Genomic DNA, 22,499 nt, shown 5'->3' with positions numbered 1-22,499 from the left:
CATTTCTCTGCCCTGGGAACACCGTTGACTTTGTACGTGTGTGTATATATAATAATCACTTTTTAATTCCACCTCTCCCGGAGCCCGGGGGGGTCCTGGGCTGCCCCCCCCGCCCCCCAGGGCCGCTGCCCCCCCCCCCCCCATGGCCGCCCCACCGCGGCTTTTATATGAAGTTGGAATTTTACTTGATTTATTTTATTTTTTTGGTTGCTTTATTTTTTTTTTTAGTTGCTAGAATCCATCCTATATGTTTGATAAAGGTGTAGGGTTAAATATCTACATAAAGATTACAAAAACCGAGCGGGTGACGGAGCGTTTCTTTGTGCGGCCGGGGGAGGGTCCTTCCGGACCGGGGGGGTCGTGGGTGCGTCGGCGGGGGTTAAACCCGCGTTACTCTCCGGTCACCGGGGCTGCGGGAGCGCCTGGAGGGTGACCCGCTCCCCCCTATTTGGTCGATGGTTCCGTCCCGCCCGCAGGGTTTCGCCACGGGCGGGCGAGTCCAACACAGCCTCGGCGGGGGGAACCGCGGGTAACACGCGCCGTTCCCGCCACACCGGACAGGGGGTGGGACCCGTGAGTTTAGCACCGCCCTCCTGGGCGGGGATAACGTGAAATCCCCGCCCTCCTGGGCGGGCACACGGGGTTTTGCCCCGCCTCTGGGCGGGGGTGTCGCGGTTTGGCCACGCCCCTCAGGGCAGCCCGGCTTCCGGCCGGCGCCGGAAGGGGTGGAGTCCCGCCATGCCGTCCATCCGCGCCGGGGGGCGGCTGCTCTTCGCGGGAGCTTCGCGGCGGCACCGGGTGCGCTCGGACCCCCCGACCCCCCCGGGTCCCCCCGGGAGTCCCGCCCCTCCCGCCCCTCCCGCCGCGGGGTCCCGGCCGTCCTGCCCTCGCGGTGACACCGCGGGACGGGCGGGCGCGTCCTCCCGTGCCGCTCACCCCGCGCTGACCCCGCCCCCCGTTGCCAGGTAACGGCGCCGGAGCCCGATCGCATCCGGCTGTTCCAGCAGCTGCGGGCGGCGCAGGAGCAGCGGGGACGGGAGCGGGAGCGGGATGGGCAGCGGGACCGGCGCCCCCCGGGCGCCCCCATCCGCATCGCCCTGCCCGGGGGGGCCCGCCTGCCCGGCCGGGCCTGGCACACCACGCCCTTCCAGGTGGCCACCGAGCTGGGGTACGCGCGGGCCGGGGTCCCATGGTGTCCCCAGCATCCCCACGGGGTCCCCGCTGTTTCCATGAGGTCCCCATGGTGTCCCCACAATCTCCACAGAGTCCCCAGGATCGCCCCGATGTCCCCACGGGGTCCCCACACTGTCCTTATGACCCGCACGTCGTCCCCAGTGTCCCCACAGTACCCCCCCGTCTCCATCAGGTCCCCACTGTCACCTCATAGGGTCCCCACAGGGTCCGCACAAGGTCCCCAAGGTCTCCGTGGCGTCCCAGGGATCCCCCCGATGTCCCCACAGGGTCCGCACCCTGTCCCTATGGTCCCCAGGGTCCCCACGATGTCCCCACTGTGACCTCACAGGGTCCACGCAAAGTCCACAGCGTCCCCTTGATGTCCCCACAGTCTCCCTGGTGTCCCCAGGATCCCCGCAGTGTCCCCAGGGTCCCCGCAGTGTCCCCAGGGTCCCCCCAAACATCCCCACAGTGTCCCCAGGGTCTCCCCCAATGCCCCCACATGTCCCCAGGGTCCCCCCCAAACACCCCCCCAGTGTCCCCAGGGTGTCCCCATGTCCCTGCAGGGGTGGCCTGGCGGAGGCGGCGCTGGTGGCCCGGGTAAATGGGACCCTGCAGGACCTGGACTGTCCCCTGGAAGGTGACACCGACCTGGAGCTGCTCGACTTCTCCTCCCCCGAGGGCCGCACGGTGAGTCCAGGGGTGACACAGCGCCCGGGGTGTCCCCCCACGTCCCCGATGTCCCCAATGTCCCCTCCGCAGGCGTTCTGGCTCTCGGGCGCCTGCGTCCTGGGTGCGGCGGCCCAGCAGCTCTTCGGGGCCACATTCTGCGGCGCGCGGGCCACCGAGGACGGCTTCTTCTGCGACGTGGACATGGGGGACAGGTACGGGGGACGGGCCGCGGGGTGTCCCCAGCAGGGCCGCTGTCCCCAGCGTGTCCCTAGCGTGTCCCCTCGCGCAGGACGGTGCAGGGGGGGGACCTGCCGGCGCTGGAGGAGGCGTGTGTGACGTTCGCCCGCAGCGGCCACCGCTTCGAGCGGCTGGAGGCCACGCGCCCACAGCTGGCACAGCTGTTCCAGGTGTGGCCCCTCTGTCCCCTCCCGTCCCAGCCCGTTTGGGGACCTGGGGACACCTGCAGCTGGCACAGCTGTTCCAGGTGTGGCCCCTCTGTCCCCTCCCGTCCCAGCCCGTTTGGGGACCTGGAGACACCTGCAGCTGGCACAGCTGTTCCAGGTGTGGCCCCTCTGTCCCCTCCCATCCCAGCCCGTTTGGGGACCTGGGGACACTCCTGGGTGGGGTTGTGGGGCAGGGGGAGAACAGGGACTGGTGTCACCCCCCCTCAGTGGCACCCCTGTCATTGTCACCCATCTTGGTGCTCCCAGGACAGTGTCAGCCCCCTCTCAGTGTCACCCAAGCCACTGTCACACCCTTCAGTGTCACTTGTGCCCTTTTCACTGCCCTGACCCCCAGCACAGTGTCACCCCCCTCACTGTCCCCTGTGCCACTGTCACTTCGTGTCCCCCTCAGCACAGCAACTTCCAGCTGCAGCAGCTCGAGGACGAGGTGACGTCCCCAACGGCCACTGTGTACAGGTGGGTGAGGGACCCCACACTGGGGGGCCCCAGGGGAGGCCTGCGGTGTCCCCACATTGTCCCCGTGTCCCCGCAGGTGCGGTCCCATCCTTCACCTGTGTCCCGGTCCCCTCCTGCGTCACACGGGGCTGATCCGTGCGCTCCGTGTCCTCACGGTGGGTGACGCTTTGCGGGGGGGTGATGGTGCCAGGACCCCTCCGTGAGCCCCCCATGTCCCCCCAGAGCTCGGCGTCGCTGTGGGACCGGGGTGTCACCCGCTGCCACCTCCAGCGCGTCACCGCCATCGCCTTCCCGCACCCCGAGGACGCGGTGCGGTGGCAGCGGGCGCAGGACGAGGCGGCCACGCGCGACCATCGCCGCATCGGGAAGGTGAGCGGTGACACAAACCCGCCCAAACGGGCCCAAAACGGGGCTGGGGGGTCACCAGTGCCCCCCATGTGTGACCCCTTTGTCCCCCAGGAGCAGGAGTTGTTCTTCTTCCACCCCCTGAGCCCCGGCAGCTGCTTCTTCCTGCCCCGCGGCGCCCACGTCTACAACGCGCTGCTGGAATTCATCCGGGTACGGACGGGGACACCGGGACACCGCGGGTGGCACTGGCACCTTGGGGACAGCACTGGCACCTTGGGTGGCACTGGCACCTCTAAAACAGCACTGGCACCTCTAGAACAGCACTGGCACCTTGGGGGTGGCACTGGCACTTCTCAGGTCACTCCTTGGCCTCCCATGTTCCTCCTTGTCCCTGCATTCCTCTGCCTCGTGTCCCCCCATCCTCCCATGTCCCCACGTCCCCTGTGTCTCTCCCTGTGTCCCCCCACATCCCTCCTTGTCCCCCCATGTCTCCCTACATCCTCCCATGTCCCCACATCCCTCTGTCCCCTCCCATGTCTCCCCATTTCCCTCCTTGTCCCCCTGTGTCCACCCATCCCTCTGTGTCAATCCTGGGAGTTGCGGGAGGTGCTGTCCCCCACGCTGTTGTCACTGTCATTGTCCCCATTGTCCCTGCAGTCTGAGTGCCATTCCCAGGGGTTCTAGGAGGTGCTGTCCCCCACGCTGTTGTCACTGTCATTGTCCCCATTGTCCCCTCAGTCCGAGTGCCAGTCGCGGGGGTTCCGGGAGGTCGTGTCCCCCACGCTGTTGTCACTGTCACTGTCATTGTCCCCTCAGTCCGAGTGCCAGTCGCGGGGGTTCCAGGAGGTCGTGTCCCCCACGCTGTTGTCACTGTCATTGTCCCCATTGTCCCCTCAGTCCGAGTGCCAGTCGCGGGGGTTCCAGGAGGTCGTGTCCCCCACGCTGTTGTCACTGTCATTGTCCCCATTGTCCCCGCAGTCCGAGTGCCAGTCGCGGGGGTTCCGGGAGGTCGTGTCCCCCACGCTGTTCCGCCGGGCGCTGTGGCAGCGCTCGGGTCACTGGCAGCACTACGGCCCCAACATCTTCCCCGTCACCAGCCCCGAGGGGGACGACGAGCAGCTGTCCCTGAAACCCATGAACTGCCCCGCGCACTGGTGAGCACTGGGGACACTGGGAGGGACCAGGGGGCACTGGGAGCACTGGGGACACTGGGAGGGACCAGGGGGCACTGGGGGGCACTGGGGACACTGGGAGGGACCAGGGGGCACTGGGGGCACTGGGGGGCACTGGGAGGGACCGGGGGGGGGCACTGGGGGGGACTGGGGGCACTGGGAGGGGGGTCCCCCAGTCCCTGTGCCTTAAACCCATTAACTGCCCCATGCACTGGTGAGCACTGGGAGGGACTGGGGGGGACCAGGGGGCACTGGGAGGGACTGGGGGGCACTGGGAGGGCCCAGGGGGCACTGGGGTGGACTGGGGGCACTGGGAGGGGGGTCCCCCAGTCCCTGTCCCTTAAACCCATTAACTGCCCTGCGCACTGGTGAGCGCTGGGAGGGACTGGGACAGACTGGGGGGCACTGGGAGGGACTGCGAGGGACCAGGGGGCACTGGGAGGGACTGAGACAGACTGGGGGGCACTGGGAGGGACTGGGGAGAAGTAGGATAGACTGGGGGGGCACTGGGACAGGGGTCCCCAAGTCCCTGTCACTCAAACCCGTGACCTCCCCCCTGCCCCAGCCCCAAATTTCCCCCCTCTGGCCCCATTTCTGCTCCCCCTGGGGCCCGATCCTGCCCCATCCCAATCCCCCCCTGGGCCCGATCCTGTCCCCCCAGCCCCATTTCTCCCCCGTGGGGCCCCATCCTGCCCCGTCCCCATGCGGTGACCTGGCTGGGGGTGACCGGCCGCTGTCCCCCAGCCTGATGTTCGCGCACCGGCCGCGGTCGTGGCGGGAGCTGCCGCTGCGCCTGGCGGATTTCGGGGTGCTGCACCGCAACGAGCCCCCCGGCACCCTCACCGGGCTCACGCGCCTGCGCCGCTTCACCCAGGACGACGGGCACATCTTCTGCACCCCCGAGCAGGTCCGTGCCCCCCGTCCCCCCATGTCCCCAGCGCCCCCGTGTCGCTCACCCCCCTGTCACAGCTGGAGGCGGAGGTGGCCGCCTGCCTGGACTTCGTGGGGACGGTTTACGGCGTCCTGGGGTTTTCGTACCAGCTGGTGCTGGCCACGCGGCCACCCGGCTTCCTCGGGGACACGGAGACCTGGGACCGCGCCGAGCAGGTGACACGGGACCCCAGACCTGGGCTGGGGACGGGGATGGGGATGGGGACCCCAAAACTTGGGATAGGGACAGGGGTGGGGATGAGGACAGGGCCACCTCCTTCCTCAGGGACACAGAGACCTGGGACTGCGCCGAGCAGGTGACACGGGGACCTCAAACCTGGGGTGGGGACAGGGATGGGGATGGGGACAGGGACAGGGATGGGGATGGGGACAAGGACAGGGATGGGGATGGGGACAGGGATGGGGATGGGGACAAGGACAGGGATGGGGATGGGGACAGGGATGGGGATGGGGACAAGGACAGGGCCACCTCCTTCCTCAGGGACACAGAGACCTGGGACCGCGCTGAGCAGGTGACACAGGGTCCCACCTTTGTCCCCATGTCCCAACATTGTCCCCATGTCCCAGTATTGTTCCTATGTCCCATAGATGGTGTCCTAGCTTTGTCCCCATGTCCCAACATTGTCCTCATGTCCCATACATGGTGTCCCAGCTTTGTCCCCATGTCCCACCTTTGTCTCCATGTCCCACCTTTGTCCCCGTGTCCCAATACTGTCCCCATGTCCCAACATTGTCCCTATATCCCATACATGGTGTCCCAGCTTTGTCCCCATGTCCCATACATGGTGTCCCAGCTTTGTCCCCATGTCCCATACATGATGTCCCACCTTTGTCCCCATGTCCCAACATTGTCCCCATGTCCCATACATGATGTCCCACCTTTGTCCCCATGTCCCAACATTGTCCCCATGTCCCATACATGGTGTCCCAGCTTTGTCCCCATGCCCCAGCATTGTCCCCATGTCCCATATATGGTGTCCCAGCTTTGTCCCCATGTCCCAACATTGTCCCCATGTCCCAACGTTGTCCCTATGTCCCATACATGGTGTCCCACCTTTGTCCCCATGTCCCAACATTGTCCCTATGTCACATACATGGTGTCCCACCTTTGTCCCCATGTCCCATACATGGTGTCCCAGCTTTGTCCCCATGTCCCAACATTGTCCCCATGTCCCAGCATTGTCCCTGTGTCCCATACATGGTGTCCCAGCTTTGTCCCCATGTCCCACCTTTGTCCCTATGCCCCAGCATTGTCCCCATGTCCCATACATGGTGTCCCACCTTTGTCCCCATGTCCCATATATGGTGTCCCACCTTTGTCCCTATGCCCCAGCATTGTCCCCATGTCCCATACATGGTGTCCCAGCTTTGTCCCCATGTCCCACCTTTGTCCCCATGCCCCAGCATTGTCCCCATGTCCCATACGTGGTGTCCCACCTTTGTCCCCATGCCCCAGCATTGTCCCCATGTCCCATACATGGTGTCCCACCTTTGTCCCCACATCCCAATTTTGTCCCCATGTCCCCGCTTTGTCCCCCACTCCCACGCCCTCACCGCCCCCATTGTCCCCTCCATGTCCCCTTTTGTGTCCCCAGCAACTCGAGCGCAGCCTCCGAAAGTTCGGCCAACCCTGGGACCTCAGCCCTGGGGACGGCGCCTTTTATGGCCCTAAGGTGACAATTTCGGGGGGGTGGGGGGGTCCCCGAAGGTCCCGTTTTGCCGTCGGCAAAACGGGACCTTCGGGGACCCCCCGCCCCCTAAAATTGTGTGAAAATGGTCATTTTTAGATCGATATTCGCATCCGGGACGCACTGGGGCGGCAGCATCAGTGTGGGACCATCCAGCTGGATTTCCAGATGCCGGAGAGATTCGGGTTGGAGTACATGAGGTAATGGGGGGGGTGAGATTTGGGGGTCAGTGGGGCTGGGGGGGGCAAGGTTTGGGGGTGAATGGGCAAGAATTGGGGGGAAATGGGGCTGGGGAGGTGAGAATTTGGGGGTAAAGGGGGTAGATTTGGGGTTATAAGGGGTGGAAATGGGGCTAAAAGGGCAAGGATTGGGGGTAAAGGGGGTGGAAATGGGGCTGGGGGGGAGAATTTGGGGGTGAATGGGGCAGATTTGGGACCTAGGGGGCAGGATTTGGGGGTGAATGGGCAAGAATTGGGGGTAAATGGGGCAGAAATGGGGCTGGGGAGGTGAGAAGTTGGGGGTAAATGGGGCAGATTTGGGGTGAATGGGGTAGATTTGGGGGTGAAAGGGGTGGAAATGGGGCTAAAAGGGGCAAGAATTGGGGGTAAATGGGGCAGAAATGGGGCTGGGGAGGTGAGAAATTGGGGGTAAATGGGGCAGATTTGGGACCTAGGGGGCAGGATTTGGGGGTGAATGGGCAGGAATTGGGGGTAAATGGGGCAGAAATGGGGCTGGGGAGGTGAGAATTTGGGGGTAAAGGGGGCAGATTTGGGGTGAATGGGGTAGATTTGGGGTTATAAGGGGTGGAAATGGGGCTAAAAGGGCAAGGATTGGGGGTAAAGGGGGTGGAAATGGGGCTAGGGGGGAGAATTTGGGGGTGAATGGGGCAGATTTGGGACCTAGGGGGCAGGATTTGGGGGTGAATGGGCAGGAATTGAGGGTAAACGGGGCAGAAATGGGGCTGGGGAGGTGAGAATTTGGGGGTAAAGGGGCCAGATTTGGGGTGAATGGGGTAGATTTGGGGGTAAAGGGGGTGGAGATGGGGCTAAAAGGGCAAGAATTGGGGGTAAATGGGGCAGAAATGGGGCTGGGGAGGTGAGCAATTGGGGGTAAATGGGGCAGATTTGGGACCTAGGGGGCAGGATTTGGGGGTGAATGGGCAGGAATTGGGGGTAAATGGGGCAGAAATGGGGCTGGGGAGGTGAGAATTTGGGGGTAAATGGGGCAGATTTGGGACCTGGGGGGTGAGATTTGGGGGTGAAAGGGGTGGAAATGGGGCTGGGGGGGCAAGATTTGGGGGTGAATGGGCAGGAATTGGGGGTAAAGGGGGTGGAAATGGGGCTGGGGAGGTGAGAATTTGGGGGAGAATGGGGCAGATTTGGGGCTTAAAGGAGCAGGATTTGGGGATAAAGGGGGTGGAAATGGGGCTGGGGGGGCAGGATTTGGGGGGGAAAGTTTGTGACTTGGGGATGGGGGGGGAAGTTTGGGGCTGATGGGGTTCAGGGGGCTCCAGGGGGGCTCTGGGGGCTGTGTGACCCCCCCGTGCCCCCCGTGTCCCAGCGCGGCGGGGGGGCCCCTGCGCCCCGTGCTGATCCACCGCGCGGTGCTGGGCTCGCTGGAGCGGCTGCTGGCGGTGCTGGCCGAGAGCTGCGGGGGGCGCTGGTGAGCACGGGGACCCCGGGTGCACCCCAAAATACACCCTGAATACAGCCCGGATACACCCCAGATACACCCAAAATACACCCTGAATACAGCCCGGATACACCCCAGATACACCCAAAATACACCCTGAATACAGCCCGGATACACCCCAGATACACCCAAAATACACCCCAAAATACACCCTGAATACAGCCCGGATACACCCCAGATACACCCAAAATACACCCTGAATACAGCCCAAAATACACCCCAGATACACCCAAAATACACCCTGAATACAGCCCGGATACACCCCAGATACACCCAAATACACCCAAAATACACCCCAGATACACCCTGAATACAGCCCAGATACACCCCAAATACACCCAAAATACACCCCAGATACACCCTGAATACACCCGATACACCCCAAAATACACCCCGAATACACCCCAGATACACCCTGAATACAGCCCAGATACACCCCGAATACACCCCAAATACACCCAAAATACACCCAAATGCACTTTGAATACACCCCAAATACACCCCAGATACACGCCGAATGCACCCAAATACACCCCGAATACACCCCAAAATACACCCTGAATACACTCCAAATACACCCTGAATACACCTCAGTTACACCCCAAATGTACCCAAATACACCCTGAATATACCCCAAATACACCCTGAATATACCCCAAAATACACCCCAAATCAGACACCCCAATATACAGAGACCCCAAAACACAGACTCCCCTGGGACCCCCCAGAAACATCGGTGGGGCTGGGGAGGGGGACCCCCCGGACACCCCTGATCCCTGGGACACCCATCCTGGGGACACCCCCCAGTCCTTGGGGACACCCCCATTCTTGGGGCACCTTCACCGTGGGGTCACCCCCCCAAGACCTGGGTCACCCCCAATGTCACCCCCCCTTGTCACCCCAACCCGATGTCACCCCCACCAATGTCAACCCCCCAATGTCCCCCATGTCCCCAGGCCGCTGTGGCTGTCCCCGCTGCAGGTCATGGTGATCCCGCAGTCACCCGAGGTGGAGCCCTATGCCCGGGAGGTGAGTGTCCCTGTCCCCCCATGTCCCCCCATGTCCCCCACATCCCTCCTTGTCCCCCGTTCCCTGTCCCCCACCCCCGAGTCCCCTGCGTTCTGCTGTGTCCCTGACCCCCGCCATGTCCCCCGGTGTCCCCCGGTGTCCCCTGCAGGTGCAGGCGGTGCTGCGGGGCGGGGGGCTCCAGGCCGACCTGGACGGGGACGCGGGGGCCACGCTGGGCAGGAAGATCCGGCGGGCGCAGCTGGCGCAGTACAACTTCCAGATGGGTGAGGGACCCGGGGACCCCCCGGACCCACAGAACCCCCCGGGACCCCCCGGGACACCCAGAACCCCCCTGGGACCCCCAGAACCCCCCTGGGTACCCCAGAACCCCCCTGGGACCCCGTGAGACCCACAGACCCCCTGGGACCCCAGAACCCCCTGGGACCCACAGAACCCTCCTGGGACCCCCAGAACCCCCTGGAACCCACAGACCCCCATGGGACCCACAGACCTCCCTGGGGCCCCCAGAACCCCCTGGGACCCCGTGAGACCCACAGAACCCTCCTGGGACCCCCAGAACCCCCCAGAAACCCCTGGAACCCACAGACCCCCCTGGGATCCCAGAACCCCCTGGGACCCCCAGAACCCTCCTGGGACCCCCAGAACCCCCCAGAACCCACAGACCCCCCTGGGACCCCCAGACCCCCCTGGGACCCCAGAACCCCCCAGGACCCACAGACCCCCCTGGGACCCCAGAACCCCCTGGGACCCCCAGAACCCCCTGGGACCCCAGAACCCCCCAGGACCCACAGATCCCCCTGGGACCCCAGAACCCCCTGAACCCCCTGGGACCCCCAGAACCTTCTGGGACCCCAGAACCCCCCGAACCCCCTGGGACCCACAGAACCCCCTGGGACCCCCAGAACCCTCTGGGACCCCAGAACCCCCAGAACCCCCCAGGATCCACAGAACCCCTCTGGGACCTCCAGCCACCCCTGGGACCCACAGACCCCCCTGGGACCCCCAGAACCCCCTGGGGCCCTCTGGGACCCCCAGAACCCCCTGGGACCCACAGACCCTCCTGGGACCCCAGAACCCCCTGGGGCCCTCTGGGACCCCCAGAACCCCCTGGGACCCACAGACCCTCCTGGGACCCCAGAACCCCCTGGGACCCACAGACCCCCCTGGGACCCCAGAACCCCCTGGGACCCACAGACCCTCCTGGGACCCACAGAACCCCCTGGGACCCACAGACCCCCCTGGGACCCACAGAACCCCCTGGGACCCACAGACCCTCCTGGGATCCCAGAACTCCCTGGGACCCCCAGAACCCTCCTGGGACCCGCAGAACCCCCTGGAACCCACAGAACCCCCTGGGACCCACAGAACCCCCTGGGACCCCAGAACCTCCCAGGACCCCCAGACCCCTCTGAGACCCCCAGAACCCCCCAGGACCGCAGAACCCCCTGGGACCCACAGAACCCTCCTGGGACTCACAGACCCCCCTGGGACCCCCAGAATCCACCTGGGACCCCAGAACCCCCCGGGACCCACAGACCCCTCTGGGACCCCAGAACCCCCTGGGACCCCCTGGGACCCCAGTAACCCCCAGGACCCCCAGAATGCCCTGGGACCCCCAGAACCCCCCAGGATCCTCAGAACCCCCTTGGGACCCCAGAACGCCCTGGGACCCACAGAACCCCCTGGGACACCCCCTGGACACCCCCCTTGTCCCCTTGATCCCCCCCAGGACCCTCTTGAGACCCCCACTTGGGACCCCTGGGACACCCCCTGGACCCCCCCCTCTTGTCCCTTGATCCCTCCCAGGACCCTCTTGGGACCCCCCCTTCATTCTTGTGACCCCTGGGACACCCCCAGGACCCTGTTGGGGACCCCAGGCTGTGTGTGCCGGGGGTGCCGCGGTGCCGGGGGTGCTGCGGTGCGGGGGGTGACGCGGTGCCGTGCCCCCCCCGCAGTTGTGGGTCCCCGCGAGCGCTCCCGCGGCACCGTCAGCGTCCGCACCCGCGACAACCGGCACCGCGGGGAGCGGGAGCTGCGCCCGGCGCTGCGGCGGCTGCAGGAGCTGCGCGACACGCGCGTCCCCAACGCCGAGGAGCTCTTCTGACCCCCCCGGCCCCCGTGTCCCCCCCCAGTCCCTCCCCGACCCCCCATGTCCCCCCCAAGCACCAGCTCCATCTCCCCAGGACCCGCCGCTGAGCTCGGGGCAGCTCAGTGCGTCCCCCGCCCCGCTGCTCCCATTGCCCTCCCGGGGTGGGGATGGGTCACCTGGTGGGGGGGGGGTGTCACTTGGTGACATTTGGGGTGTCCCCCACCCCCCAAAAAATTTTGGGGTGCACCCCCCCACCCGGACGCCTGGGTCCCCACCCCGGATGCCTGGGTCCTTCCCCCACACCTCCCAGGCACCTGGGGGTCACCCCCCCCAGATACTTGTTGTCCCCCCCCAGACACTTGGGGTGTCCCCCTCCAGAAATTTGGGGAGCCACCCCACCCCGGACACCTGGGTCCCCGCCCCGGACGCCTGGGTTCCTTTTCTCCCTCTGCACCCAGACACCTGGGTCCCTCCCCAGACACCTGGGGTGCCCCCCCCCACATGTTTGGGGTGTCCTCCCCCCGAAATTTGGGGTGCCCCCCCACCCCGGACGCCTGGGTCCCCTTTTCCCTTCCACACCCGGACACCTGGGTCCCTCCCCAGACACCTGAGTGCCCCCCACCCCGGCTCCCCCCCCAGACACTCGGGGGGTGTCCCCCCCCCCCCCGCCCCGCTCGGCCCCCTGGGTCCCCATGTGTGTCATGGCCCCCCCCGCCACCCGGATGCCTGGGTCCCGGGATTTCCCCACCGGACGCCTGGGTCCCTGCCGGGGGGGTGGGGGTTGCGCAAACCTTGGTCACGTCGCTGTTGGGCAATCGGGGGGGACACGGGGGGGCAGGGCTGTGTCCCCCCACCTGTGCTCAGCCCGGTGACCCCGCTGACAGGAGGTGACCAAGGCGGTGACACCGGGGGTCCCATGGGGGGACAAGGGCTGTGCCCCCCCACCCGGGACCCCTGCGTGGGCGCCCCGGTGCTGACTCAGCGGGTGGGGCAGCCCCAAAACGGGGCAGAAACCACACAATTCCGGCCACTTTCCCCGCCGTGACGCGGGGGGGACACCGGGGGGGGACACGCGGGGTTGTGTCCCCACCCCCCCGTGTCCCGACCCCCCCCGTGTCCCGACCCCCCCAGCCTGACCGTGGCCATTGGGGTCGTGCCCGTGACCCCGTTTGGGGACACAGGGCCCCCTTGTCCCCCCCATCCCGCCCCGTGTCCCTCCCCCGTGTCCCCCCCCGCGACGTCAGAGGTGACTCAGCCCCACCCGGCCCTTCAAAAGCGGCGCAGGCGGCGCAGCCCCACAGCGCCCGACGCCATGGCCGCCCGCGGCCTCCTCCTCATCCTGCTCGGCGCCGCCGGTGAGTCCCCGCACGCCTGGGTCCCCTGCCCGGACGCCTGGGTCCCCTCCCCGGGACACCTCTGTCCCTCCACAAACACCTGGGTCCCCTCCCCGGACGCCTGGGTCCCTCTCCAGGTCCCCCTCCGAACGCCTGGGGCCCCTCTGGGGACACCTGGGTCCCTTTCCCGAACACCTGGGTCCCTCTCCAGGTCCCCTTCCCCGGACTCCTGGGTCCCTGGTGACACTTTTAGGCTGCCGCCCCTGACACCTCGGTCCACACCCGAACGCCTGGGTCCCCTCCCTGGATGCCTGGGTCCCTGCCCACGTATCGGGTCCCCTGTGGGGACACCTGAGTCCCCTCCCATGTCACCCCGAATGCCTGGGTCCCTCTCTATGTCCCCTCCCCAGCCACCTGGATCTCTGGTGACACTTTTGGGTCCCCTCCCCGGACGCCTTGTTCCCTCTCCGTGTCTGTTCCCCGGACGCCTGGGTCCCCTCCCCATCACGGGGCCCCCACGTGGGGGTGTCCCCACCTGTCCCCTCCGGGGGGGTGTCCCCGCTGACCCTGTGTCTGTGTCCCCCCCGGTGACAGTGGTGGCCCCGGAGCATCCCCTGCAGGTGGCACAGGAGACGCTGGAGCTGGAACTGGAGCTGGAGCAGCAGCATGTGGAGCAGCGTGAGGACGGGGGACACGGGGTGGGGGGACATGGGACAGCGGGGGGTGGGGACATTGGGGATGGCCATGGAGATGGGAGTGTTGGGGATGGACACGGGGACACTGAGGTTGGGAATGGGTGGGGTCATCTTGGGGTGGGGACATGGATGGGGGGACAAGGGGACAGCCAGGGTTGGGGACAGGGGACGTGGATGGGGAGGGGACACAGGGTGGGGGTGACATGGGGACATGAACTGGGGGGGACATGAGGACACTAAGGTTGGGGGGGGACTTCTTGAAATGGGGACATGGATGGGGGGACACAGGGTGGGGGGTGACACGGGGACACGGATGGGGGGACATGAATGGAGGGGGGGATATGAATGGAGGGGGGGACACGGGGCTGGGACAGCAGGGTTGGGGACGGGGGACACGGAGACACGGGGCGTGGGGACGAGTGGGGTGTCCACAAAGTGACAAGTGGGGACCCCCGCCCCGCAGTGCTGCAGCAGGAGCAGGACCCCCCGCTCCCCCCCGACATCCTGGTGGCCGCCGGCGTCACCCGCCCCCCGCTGTCCCTGCCGGGCTGGGGCAGCGCCCTGGACGGGTTCCCCCCGGCCTGGCCCGAGGCGCCCGCGGTCACCCAGCACTGCCAGCGCCTGCCCGCGGCGCCCCCGGCGCCCCCGCTGCCCCCCAGCTCCTTCGCGCACCTGCGGCGCCAGGCGGCCGCTCTGGCCGCGCTGCACCCGCGCATCAGCGCCTGCTGCCAGCTGCACCAACCCCTGCCCTGCGCGCGGCGCGCGGTGAGTGACGGCACGGGCCGGGGGACCCAGGCGTCCGGAGGGACCCAGGCGTCCGGGGACTGGGGGGGGGATTCGGGACAAGGAGGGACCCAGGCGTCCGGAGGGACCCAGGCGTCCGGGGACTGGGGGCGGATTCGGGACAAGGAGGGACCCAGGCATCCGGGAGGGACCCAGGCGTCCAGGGACTGGGGAGGGATTCGAGACAAGGAGGGACCCAGGCGTCCGGGCACTAGGGGGGGGATTCGGAACAAGGAGGGACCCAGGCGTCCGGGCACTGGGGGGGGATTCGGGACAAGGAGGGACCCAGGCGTCCGGGGACTGGGGGGGGGATTCGGGACAAGGAGGGACCCAGGCGTCCAGAGGGACCCAGGCATCCGGGGACTGGGGGGGATTCGGGACAAGGAGGGACCCAGGCGTCCGGGCACTGGGGAGGGATTCGGGACAAGAAGGGACCCAGGCGTCTGGGAGGGACCCAGGCGTCTGGGGACTGGGGAGGGATTCGGGACAATGAGGGACCCAGGCGTCCAGGAGGGACCCAGGCATCCGGGGACTGGGGGGGGATTCGGGACAATGAGGGACCCAGGCGTCCGGGAGGGACCCAGGCATCCGGGCACTAGGGAGGGATTCGGGACAAGGAGGGACCCAGGCGTCCGGGAGGGACCCAGGCATCCGGGGACTGGGGGGGAATTCGGGACAAGAGGAGACCCAGGTGCCCAGGATGGACTTGGGTGACAAGGAGGGACCCAGGTGACAATGGGGGACCCAGGCATTTTGGAGAGGTGGCCTGGGGAGGGGACACTGTGGGGACAGGGAGGGACCCAGGCGCCCGGGAGGGACCCAGGCGTCCGGGAGGGACACAGCCTTTTGGGACGGTGGCCCAGGGGGACACATGGGGGGACAGGAGGGACCCAGGTGTCCGGGAGAGACTCAGGTGACACAGAGGGACCCAGGTGTTTAGGAGGGGACCCAGGCGACGAGGAGGGACCCAGGCATTCGGGAAGGTGACCGTGGTGTCCAGACTGGGACCCAGGCGTCCGGGCGGGCGTTGGTGACAGGGGTGTCCCCTCCCGCAGTGGACGGACGTGCTGGATGATTTCTGCGCCGACGAGTTCGGGGTGAAGACGCGGCAGTTCCACTGCTGCCGGCAGGATGGGGCCGCCCGGCGCCGCTGCTTCGCGCGGGGCCCCGACGCCGTGGCCGCCGCGGCCGCCGACGCGCCCCCGACCGCCGTCGTCACCGACTGGGCCGTCCCCGCGCCGCCCTTCCCGCCCGGGGAGCCCACGGCCGCCAACTGGGGCAACATCTGCGGGTTTTCGGGGCTGCGGCGCAGCCTCCCCGGCCCCTCCGGCCCCCGCGGGCGCATGAGCCTGCGCCTGGAGCGCGAGTTCGGCCGCTGCTGCCGCAACCAGAGCCTGGACTGCGCGCACCGCGCCGTGAGTGACGCGGGGACACGGGGGGGACCCAGGCATCCGGGGACAAACACGTGTTGTTTGGGTTGGGACCCATGGGTTTGGGAGGGACCCAGGCGTCCGGGAGGGACCCAGGAGTGCGGAGAGGGACACAGGTGTTTGGGAGGGACCCAGGCATCCGGGGAGGAACCCAGGTGACAAGGAGGGACCCAGGTGTCAGGGGAGGGGACCCCAGGCATCCAGGGAGGGGACCCATGTTTTTGGGAGGGACCCAGATGTCCTGGGAATGACCCCAGGTGATCAGGGAGGGACCCAGGCATCCGGGGAGAAACCCATGTTGTTTGGGTTGGGACCCATGGGTTTGGGAGGGACCCAGGCGTCCGGGAGGGACCCAGGAGTGCAGAGAGGGTCACAGGTGTTTGGGAGGGACCCAGGCGTCCGGGAGGGACCCAGGTGACAAGGGGGGACCCAGGCGTCCGGGAGGGACCCAGGCATCCGGGGACTGGGGAGGGATTCGGGACGAGGAGGGACCCGGGAGTCCAGAGAGGGGACCCATGTTTTTGGGAGGGACCCAGGTGTCCTGGGAATGACCCCAGGTGATCAGGGAGGGACCCAGGTGACAAAGAGGGACCCAGGCATCCGGGGAGGGACACGGGCGTCCGGGGTGGGACCCAGGTGTCCCGGGAATGACCCAGGTGCCCAGGAAGGGACCCAGGCGTCCGGGGAGGGGACCATTGATTTTGGGAAGGAGTCAGGCATCCGGGGAGGGGACCCAGGCATCCGGGGAGGGACCCAGGTGTCCTGGGAATGACTCAGGGGTGCACCAGGGGGGGAACCCAGGTGTCCGGGGTGGGGGACCCAGGCGTGCGGGGGGGACCCAGGCGTGCGGGGGGACCCAGGCGTGGGGGGGGACCCAGGCGTGGGGGGGGACCCAGGCGTGCGGGCTGACCCTGTTCCCCCGCAGTGGCAGAAGGGGCTGGAGCGGTTCTGCCGGGAGGAGGCGGCGGTGAAGACCGGGCAGCACCGCTGCTGCCAGCGCCTGGGGGGGGCCCGGAGCCGCTGCTTCGCCGCCGCCGCCCCCCACCCCAACTACGACCGGGAGCTGTACAACGTGAGCCTGGCCCGGCCCGGCCCCGCGCTGCTGCGCTCGCTCTGCGCCCCCACCCGCCTCCTCACCAAGAGGTGGGTGCCCCCCCCAAGAAACCAAACAAAAACACCCCCAAAAACACCCCCTGAGGGACCCAGGCGTCCGGGGGGGGGCGAGGGCGCCCCCCAGCGGCTGTGGGGGGCACTATGCAGGGGAAGGACCCAGGAGTGCGGGAGCCCCCAAACCCTGAGCAAGGGGGGACCCTCCCCCCCCCATGATCCCCCATCTCAAAAAGGGACCCAGGCATCCGCGACTCCCCCATCCCCCCAGGAATCCCCCATCTCAGGGACCCAGGTGTCCGGGAGAGCCACCCACACCTTGGAGGTGACAGCCCTGTGTCCCTGGTGCCCTCCCAGGGAGGTGACAGCCCCTTCCCCCCCACCCCCACCCCATGTCCCTGGTGTCCCCTATAGAGAGGTGACCCCCGCCATGTCCCTGGTGTCCCCATAGGGAAGTGAACCCCCCATGTCCCTGGTGTCCCCCCCAGTGTCCCTCATGTCCCCCCAGGCAGGTGACCCCTGCCATGTCCCTGGTGTCCCCTATAGGGAGGTGAACCCCCATATCCCCCCCATGACCCCCGTGTCCCCGCAGGCGCCCGGTCCCGGAGCTCCTGGGGGCCGTGACGTCCGCGTGCTGCCCCGTCTCCCCCCAGCAGCAAAGCGCCTGCGCCCAGGACCAGGTGAGTGACACCGGGGTGGGGGGTGTCCGGGGGTTTTGGGGACCCCCCCAGGCCCCCCTGACCCCGTCCCTGTCCCCGGTCCAGCTGTCCCAGGCCATCGCTGCTCTCTGCGCCTCCCCCTGGCGCGACCCCCGCGGCTGCTGCTCCCGGGGGGGCCCCGCGCGCCGCCGCTGCTTCGAGGCGTCCTACCTGGCACAGGTGACGCTGGGGGCGGCCGTGCCCCCCCCGCCCCCCGGACACGACCCCTGAGCCCCCCCGGGGACACGGGGACAATAAAGGTGCTTTGGTGTCAACCCTCAAGTGTCTCGAGTGTGTGTGGGGCTGTGCCTCAGTGTCCCCGTCCTCAGTGTCCCCACAGTGGGGGGGAGGCCCTTGTGCCTCTGTTTCCCCATTGGGGGGGGATCTCCTAATTCTCAGTGTCCCCATAGTGTATGGGGGGGTCCCCTGTGCCTCAGTTTCCCCATTTAGGGGGCATCCCGCATCCTCAGTGTCCCCATAGTGTAGGGGTGGGGGTCCCCTCAGTGTCCCCATTGTCTTTGGGCCCTTGTGCCTCACTTTCCCCATTGTGGGGGGGGGATATCCCCTAATTCTCAGTGTCCCCATAGTGTATGGGGTGGGGGGGTCCCCTGTGCCTCAGTGTCCCCATGATGGGGGTGCGGGGGGGTCCCCTGTGTCTCAGTTTCCCCATTTTGGGGGCGTCCCGCATCCTCAGTGTCCCCATAGTGTAGGGGTGGGGGTCCCCTCAGTGTCCCCATTGTCTTTGGGCCCTTGTGCCTCAGTTTCCCCACTGGGGGGGGTTCCCCTGGGTCTCAGGGTCCCCGCCGGGGCCCCCCGGGTGTGTCGGTGTTTGCGGTGCCGGGTGTGACCGGTGACACGTCCTGTTTGGACAGCGGGTGCGCCCAGGGGACCCAGGCGTCCGGGCGGAGCGGGGGGGGACACATTGCCACACGTCACCCCCGGGGTGTCCCCATGGCCCTCATGACACCCCCTGCCCCCCAGTAAAGGCACCGTGGGGTGGGTGGCGGCATTTTGGGGCGAATTCCGGGGCGTTTGGGACTCGGCCCGAGGAGGCGCCAGGACGGGCTGGAGCAGAAACGGGTTACTGGGGAACTGGGAGCAATCTGGGAGCACTGGGATCATACTGGGAGCACCGGGATCATACTGGGAGCAAACTGGGAGCCCTGGGGTCATACTGGGAGCAAACTGAGAGCACTGGGAGCAAACTGGGAGCACCAGGATCATACTGGGAGCACTGGGAGCAAACTGGGATCATACTGGGAGCAAACCGGGAGCGAAGTGGGAGCACTGTAATCATACTGGGAGCAAACTGTGAGCACCAGGATCATACTGGGAGCACTGGGATCATACTGGGATCATAGTGGGAGCACTAGGATCATGCTGGGAGCAAACTGGGAGCACTGGGATCATACTGGGAGCACTAGGATCATGCTGGGACCATACTGGGAGCAAAGTGGGAGCACTGTAATCATACCGGGAGCAAATTGGGAGCCCTGGGATCATACTGGGAGCCCTGGGGTCATACTGGGAGCAAACTGAGAGCACTGGGAGCAAACTGGGAGCAAACTGGGAGCACCAGGATCATACTGGGAGCACCGGGATCATACTGGGAGCAAACTGGGAGCCCTGGGATCATACTGGGAGCACTAGGATCATGCTGGGATCATACTGGGAGCAAAGTGGGAGCACTGTAATCATACTGGGAGCAAACTGGGAGCACCAGGATCATACTGGGAGCAAACTGAGAGCACTGGGAACAAACTCAGAGCCCTGGGATCATACTGGGATCATACTGGGAGCAAACCAGGAGCAAACTGGGAGCCCTGGGGCCGTAAAAACCCCAATAAACACGCACAAACTCCCACCAACCAACACCTCTGCGGCCCAGGCGGCCCCTCCGGCTCGTTAAGGAATTAACGAGCTTCCCGCCCCGCGTCGTCCCGTTTGCTGCACTGGGCCCCGAGACGCGGAGCGGTCGGTCCGGGTGTTTTTGGGGAGATTCCTTGCCCGCCGGGGGCAGGGGACGCAACAGAGAGCAAGAGCCCAACCGGGCGGGTTCGAACTCACCCGGCCGCGCTGTTTGTTCGGCTTCTGCGATAAACCGGGTTAACGAGGTAATTGGGCTGCACACGTAATTAGAGCCGGGGTATCATTAGCGATTCCTCACGGGCGGGGCCTGTGGAAATAAACGCGGAGGAGGGGAAACCCGTGAAAACACAAACACCGGATAGAGGAAATTGGATAAAGGCCGAGGAGGCCGGGGCCTCAGCACCGCCCTCTGATAGCAAGAGTAATGATATTAATATCATAATAGTAACAACATTAATATCATATTAACAATATTAATATCATATTGACAATATTAATATCATATTGACAATATTAATATCATATTAACAACATTAATATCATATTAACAACATTAATATAATATTAATAATATTAATATCATATTAATAACATTGATGTATTAACAATATTGATATAATATTAACAATATTAATATAACATTAATAATATTAATATAATATTAATAACATTAATATTACATTAACAATAGTAATATGATATTAACAATATTGATATGATATTATCAATATTAATATAATATTAATAATATTAATAACATTGATATATTAACAATATTGATATAATATTAACAATATTAATATAATATTAATAACATTCATATAATATTAATAACGTTAATATAATATTAATAACGTTAATATAATATTAACAACGTTAATATAATATTAATAACATCAATATAATATTAATAACATCAATATTATATTAACAATATTAATATAATAGTAACAACATTAATATTATATTAACAACATTAAAATTATATTAACAACATTAAAATTATATTAACAACATTAAAATTATATTAACAACATTAAAATTATATTAACAACATTAAAATTATATTAACAACATTAAAATTATATTAACAACATTAAAATTATATTAACATACACAGTCATATTAACACATGTTCCTTCAGATCCTGCGGCTAATAGCAATATATATTCTATTTTATATTAATAACATAATAAACTAGAATAGTACATCAATAACACAATAATACAACAGCTTTAGTATTCTATGTTATTAATTATATAATTTAATTATAATGTAATAAGGTAATGAGTATGAATACACATTAACATGATAAAACACATTACTACATACTAATATACACTAATACATGTTAATACATATTAATACATACTAATATACACCAATACATATTAATGCACATTAATACAAACACACTTTAATACATATTAATATACACTAATACATATTAATGTGCATTAATACAGAGACACTTTAATACGTATTAATGCTAATAACCTTTAATATCTCTCGATACTTATAAAAGACATCGACACACACTAAACCGCATCAATGCAAACCTGAGAGTTCGGGGCCAAATCTGCCACTTTGGGAGGAAAAGAAGAGAGGGGAGAAACTGGCACTTTGGGGAGAAACTGGCACTTCGGGGAGAAATTGGCATTTTGGGGAGAAACTGGCACTTCGGGGCAACACGCGGGGTGTCCCAGGTTTGGGCTGAAATGCCGAGGTTTTGGGTCGGGTGTTTCCCCCCCACTTTTCCCCTCATTTTAGGGTTAAATCCCGCGGTCCCGGGGCCGCGCAGCAGAAAGGGCGGGAACGGCCGTTGCCATCGTTACCTGACCGGGGGCGTGACGTTACGCTGTGGCCACGCCCCTCATGGTGGTAAAGGGGCGCGACTATGAGGCGGGGGCGTGGCTTTTGCGGTGAGGGGCGTGGCTTTGGCGGAGAGCGCAGCGCTCCAGTGGAAAGGGGCGTGGCTTAGGGAAGGGGCGTGGCCAAGGGGACCCTCACACATCACGCGGAGCCGTTTTCGTTTCCATCGGTTTTTATTCCACGCTCGGTTCCGGTCGGGGGGGAACAGGCGGGTTCGTCCCTCAGAGGAGCGGCCGCGGCTGCTGGGTGGGCAGGACGCCGAACCGGCGCTTCAGGGCCAGGCGGTGCCGGGAGTACTTGTCGTCGGGGGAGAAGCGGGCCGGGTGCGCCGAGCGGGTGGGCTGCCCCGCCGGGGACACCTTCTGCGGGGAGGGAAGGGATTGGTGAGGCCGCGCCGGGACCGCCGGGACCCCCGGAGCCCTCCCGGAGCCCCCCCAGCCCGGTGCCCCCGGTACCTTGAGGGTGTAGACGCGCTCCCCGCGCTCATCCGTGTAGCACTGCAGGAACATGGCGGCAGTGAGCACCACGGGAACGGCGGGGCCGCGCGGCACCACGGGAAGGGGCGGGGCAACGAGGAGGGGGCGGAGAAAAGGGAGGAGCTGTTGAGAGGGGCGTGGTCAAGTGAACTGCTGCACGGAGGGGGCGTGGCCAAATGAGGAGCTATGGAGAGGGGGCGTGGCCAAAGAGATGCTGCGGGGACGGGGCGTGGCCGCGCTGAGGCCGCTGGGAAATGTAGTCGGAGGACCCAGGCGTCCGGGCCCCAGTCTCGAAGTGTTTTAGCGGCTCCTGGTGGGTCCCGGCCGCCGGGGTCCTCGGGCAGCGGCCCCGCCCCGTGAGCTGCGGACTTTGCCCCCGGCCGCCTGGGTCCCTGTGCCGGGATGGACGCGCTGGGGTGAGCGGCTGGATCCGGGGGTCGGACTGGGGCACCGGGGGCTCATCCCTTTAAACCCCGCCCCTACCACCTAACCCCCACCCCC

General features: G+C 64.1%; 3 protein-coding genes across 5 annotated transcripts; 2 read left to right on the top strand and 1 right to left on the bottom strand.

Annotated features, from left to right (window-relative positions):
• The first annotated feature begins 704 nt into the window (after nt 1-704).
• Nucleotides 705-11,847, top strand: TARS2 (threonyl-tRNA synthetase 2, mitochondrial). 3 transcript variants are annotated; one of them, XM_065857924.2, is made up of 18 exons: nt 705-798; nt 966-1,168; nt 1,740-1,863; nt 1,936-2,057; nt 2,135-2,252; nt 2,701-2,765; nt 2,842-2,920; nt 2,988-3,134; nt 3,225-3,323; nt 4,092-4,267; nt 5,030-5,192; nt 5,255-5,392; nt 6,832-6,909; nt 7,024-7,124; nt 8,485-8,586; nt 9,573-9,645; nt 9,794-9,908; nt 11,601-11,847. In XM_065857924.2, exons 1-18 carry the CDS (start codon nt 739-741, stop codon nt 11,747-11,749), a joined length of 2,112 nt encoding a protein of 703 aa, XP_065713996.1. In that variant the 5' UTR covers nt 705-738; the 3' UTR covers nt 11,750-11,847. The 3 variants fall into 3 exon arrangements, with proteins under 3 accessions (XP_065713996.1, XP_071656579.1, XP_071656578.1); XM_071800478.1 differs by lacking the exon at nt 5,255-5,392; XM_071800477.1 differs by lacking the exon at nt 6,832-6,909.
• Nucleotides 11,848-12,964: 1,117 nt separating this feature from the next.
• On the top strand, nt 12,965-18,056 carry ECM1 (extracellular matrix protein 1). The gene is made up of 7 exons (XM_065857925.2): nt 12,965-13,089; nt 13,663-13,746; nt 14,227-14,528; nt 15,602-15,961; nt 16,902-17,119; nt 17,676-17,763; nt 17,848-18,056. The coding sequence occupies exons 1-7, from the start codon at nt 13,047-13,049 to the stop codon at nt 18,010-18,012; spliced, it is 1,260 nt and encodes a 419-aa protein (XP_065713997.1). The 5' UTR covers nt 12,965-13,046; the 3' UTR covers nt 18,013-18,056.
• Nucleotides 18,057-21,676: 3,620 nt separating this feature from the next.
• NOP10 (NOP10 ribonucleoprotein) lies at nt 21,677-22,121 on the bottom strand. The gene is made up of 2 exons (XM_065857889.2): nt 21,978-22,121; nt 21,677-21,884 (listed from the first exon to the last, which is right to left on the bottom strand). The coding sequence occupies exons 1-2, from the start codon at nt 22,029-22,031 to the stop codon at nt 21,744-21,746; spliced, it is 195 nt and encodes a 64-aa protein (XP_065713961.1). The 5' UTR covers nt 22,032-22,121; the 3' UTR covers nt 21,677-21,743.
• Between the last annotated feature and the right edge of the window lie 378 nt (nt 22,122-22,499).

Source organism: Patagioenas fasciata, chromosome 30 (genome assembly GCF_037038585.1).
Source record: "Patagioenas fasciata isolate bPatFas1 chromosome 30, bPatFas1.hap1, whole genome shotgun sequence".
NCBI lineage: Eukaryota > Metazoa > Chordata > Aves > Columbiformes > Columbidae > Patagioenas > Patagioenas fasciata.
The sequence above is the reverse complement of the archived record's forward strand: the minus strand, read 5'-3'. Positions and strand labels throughout refer to the sequence as shown.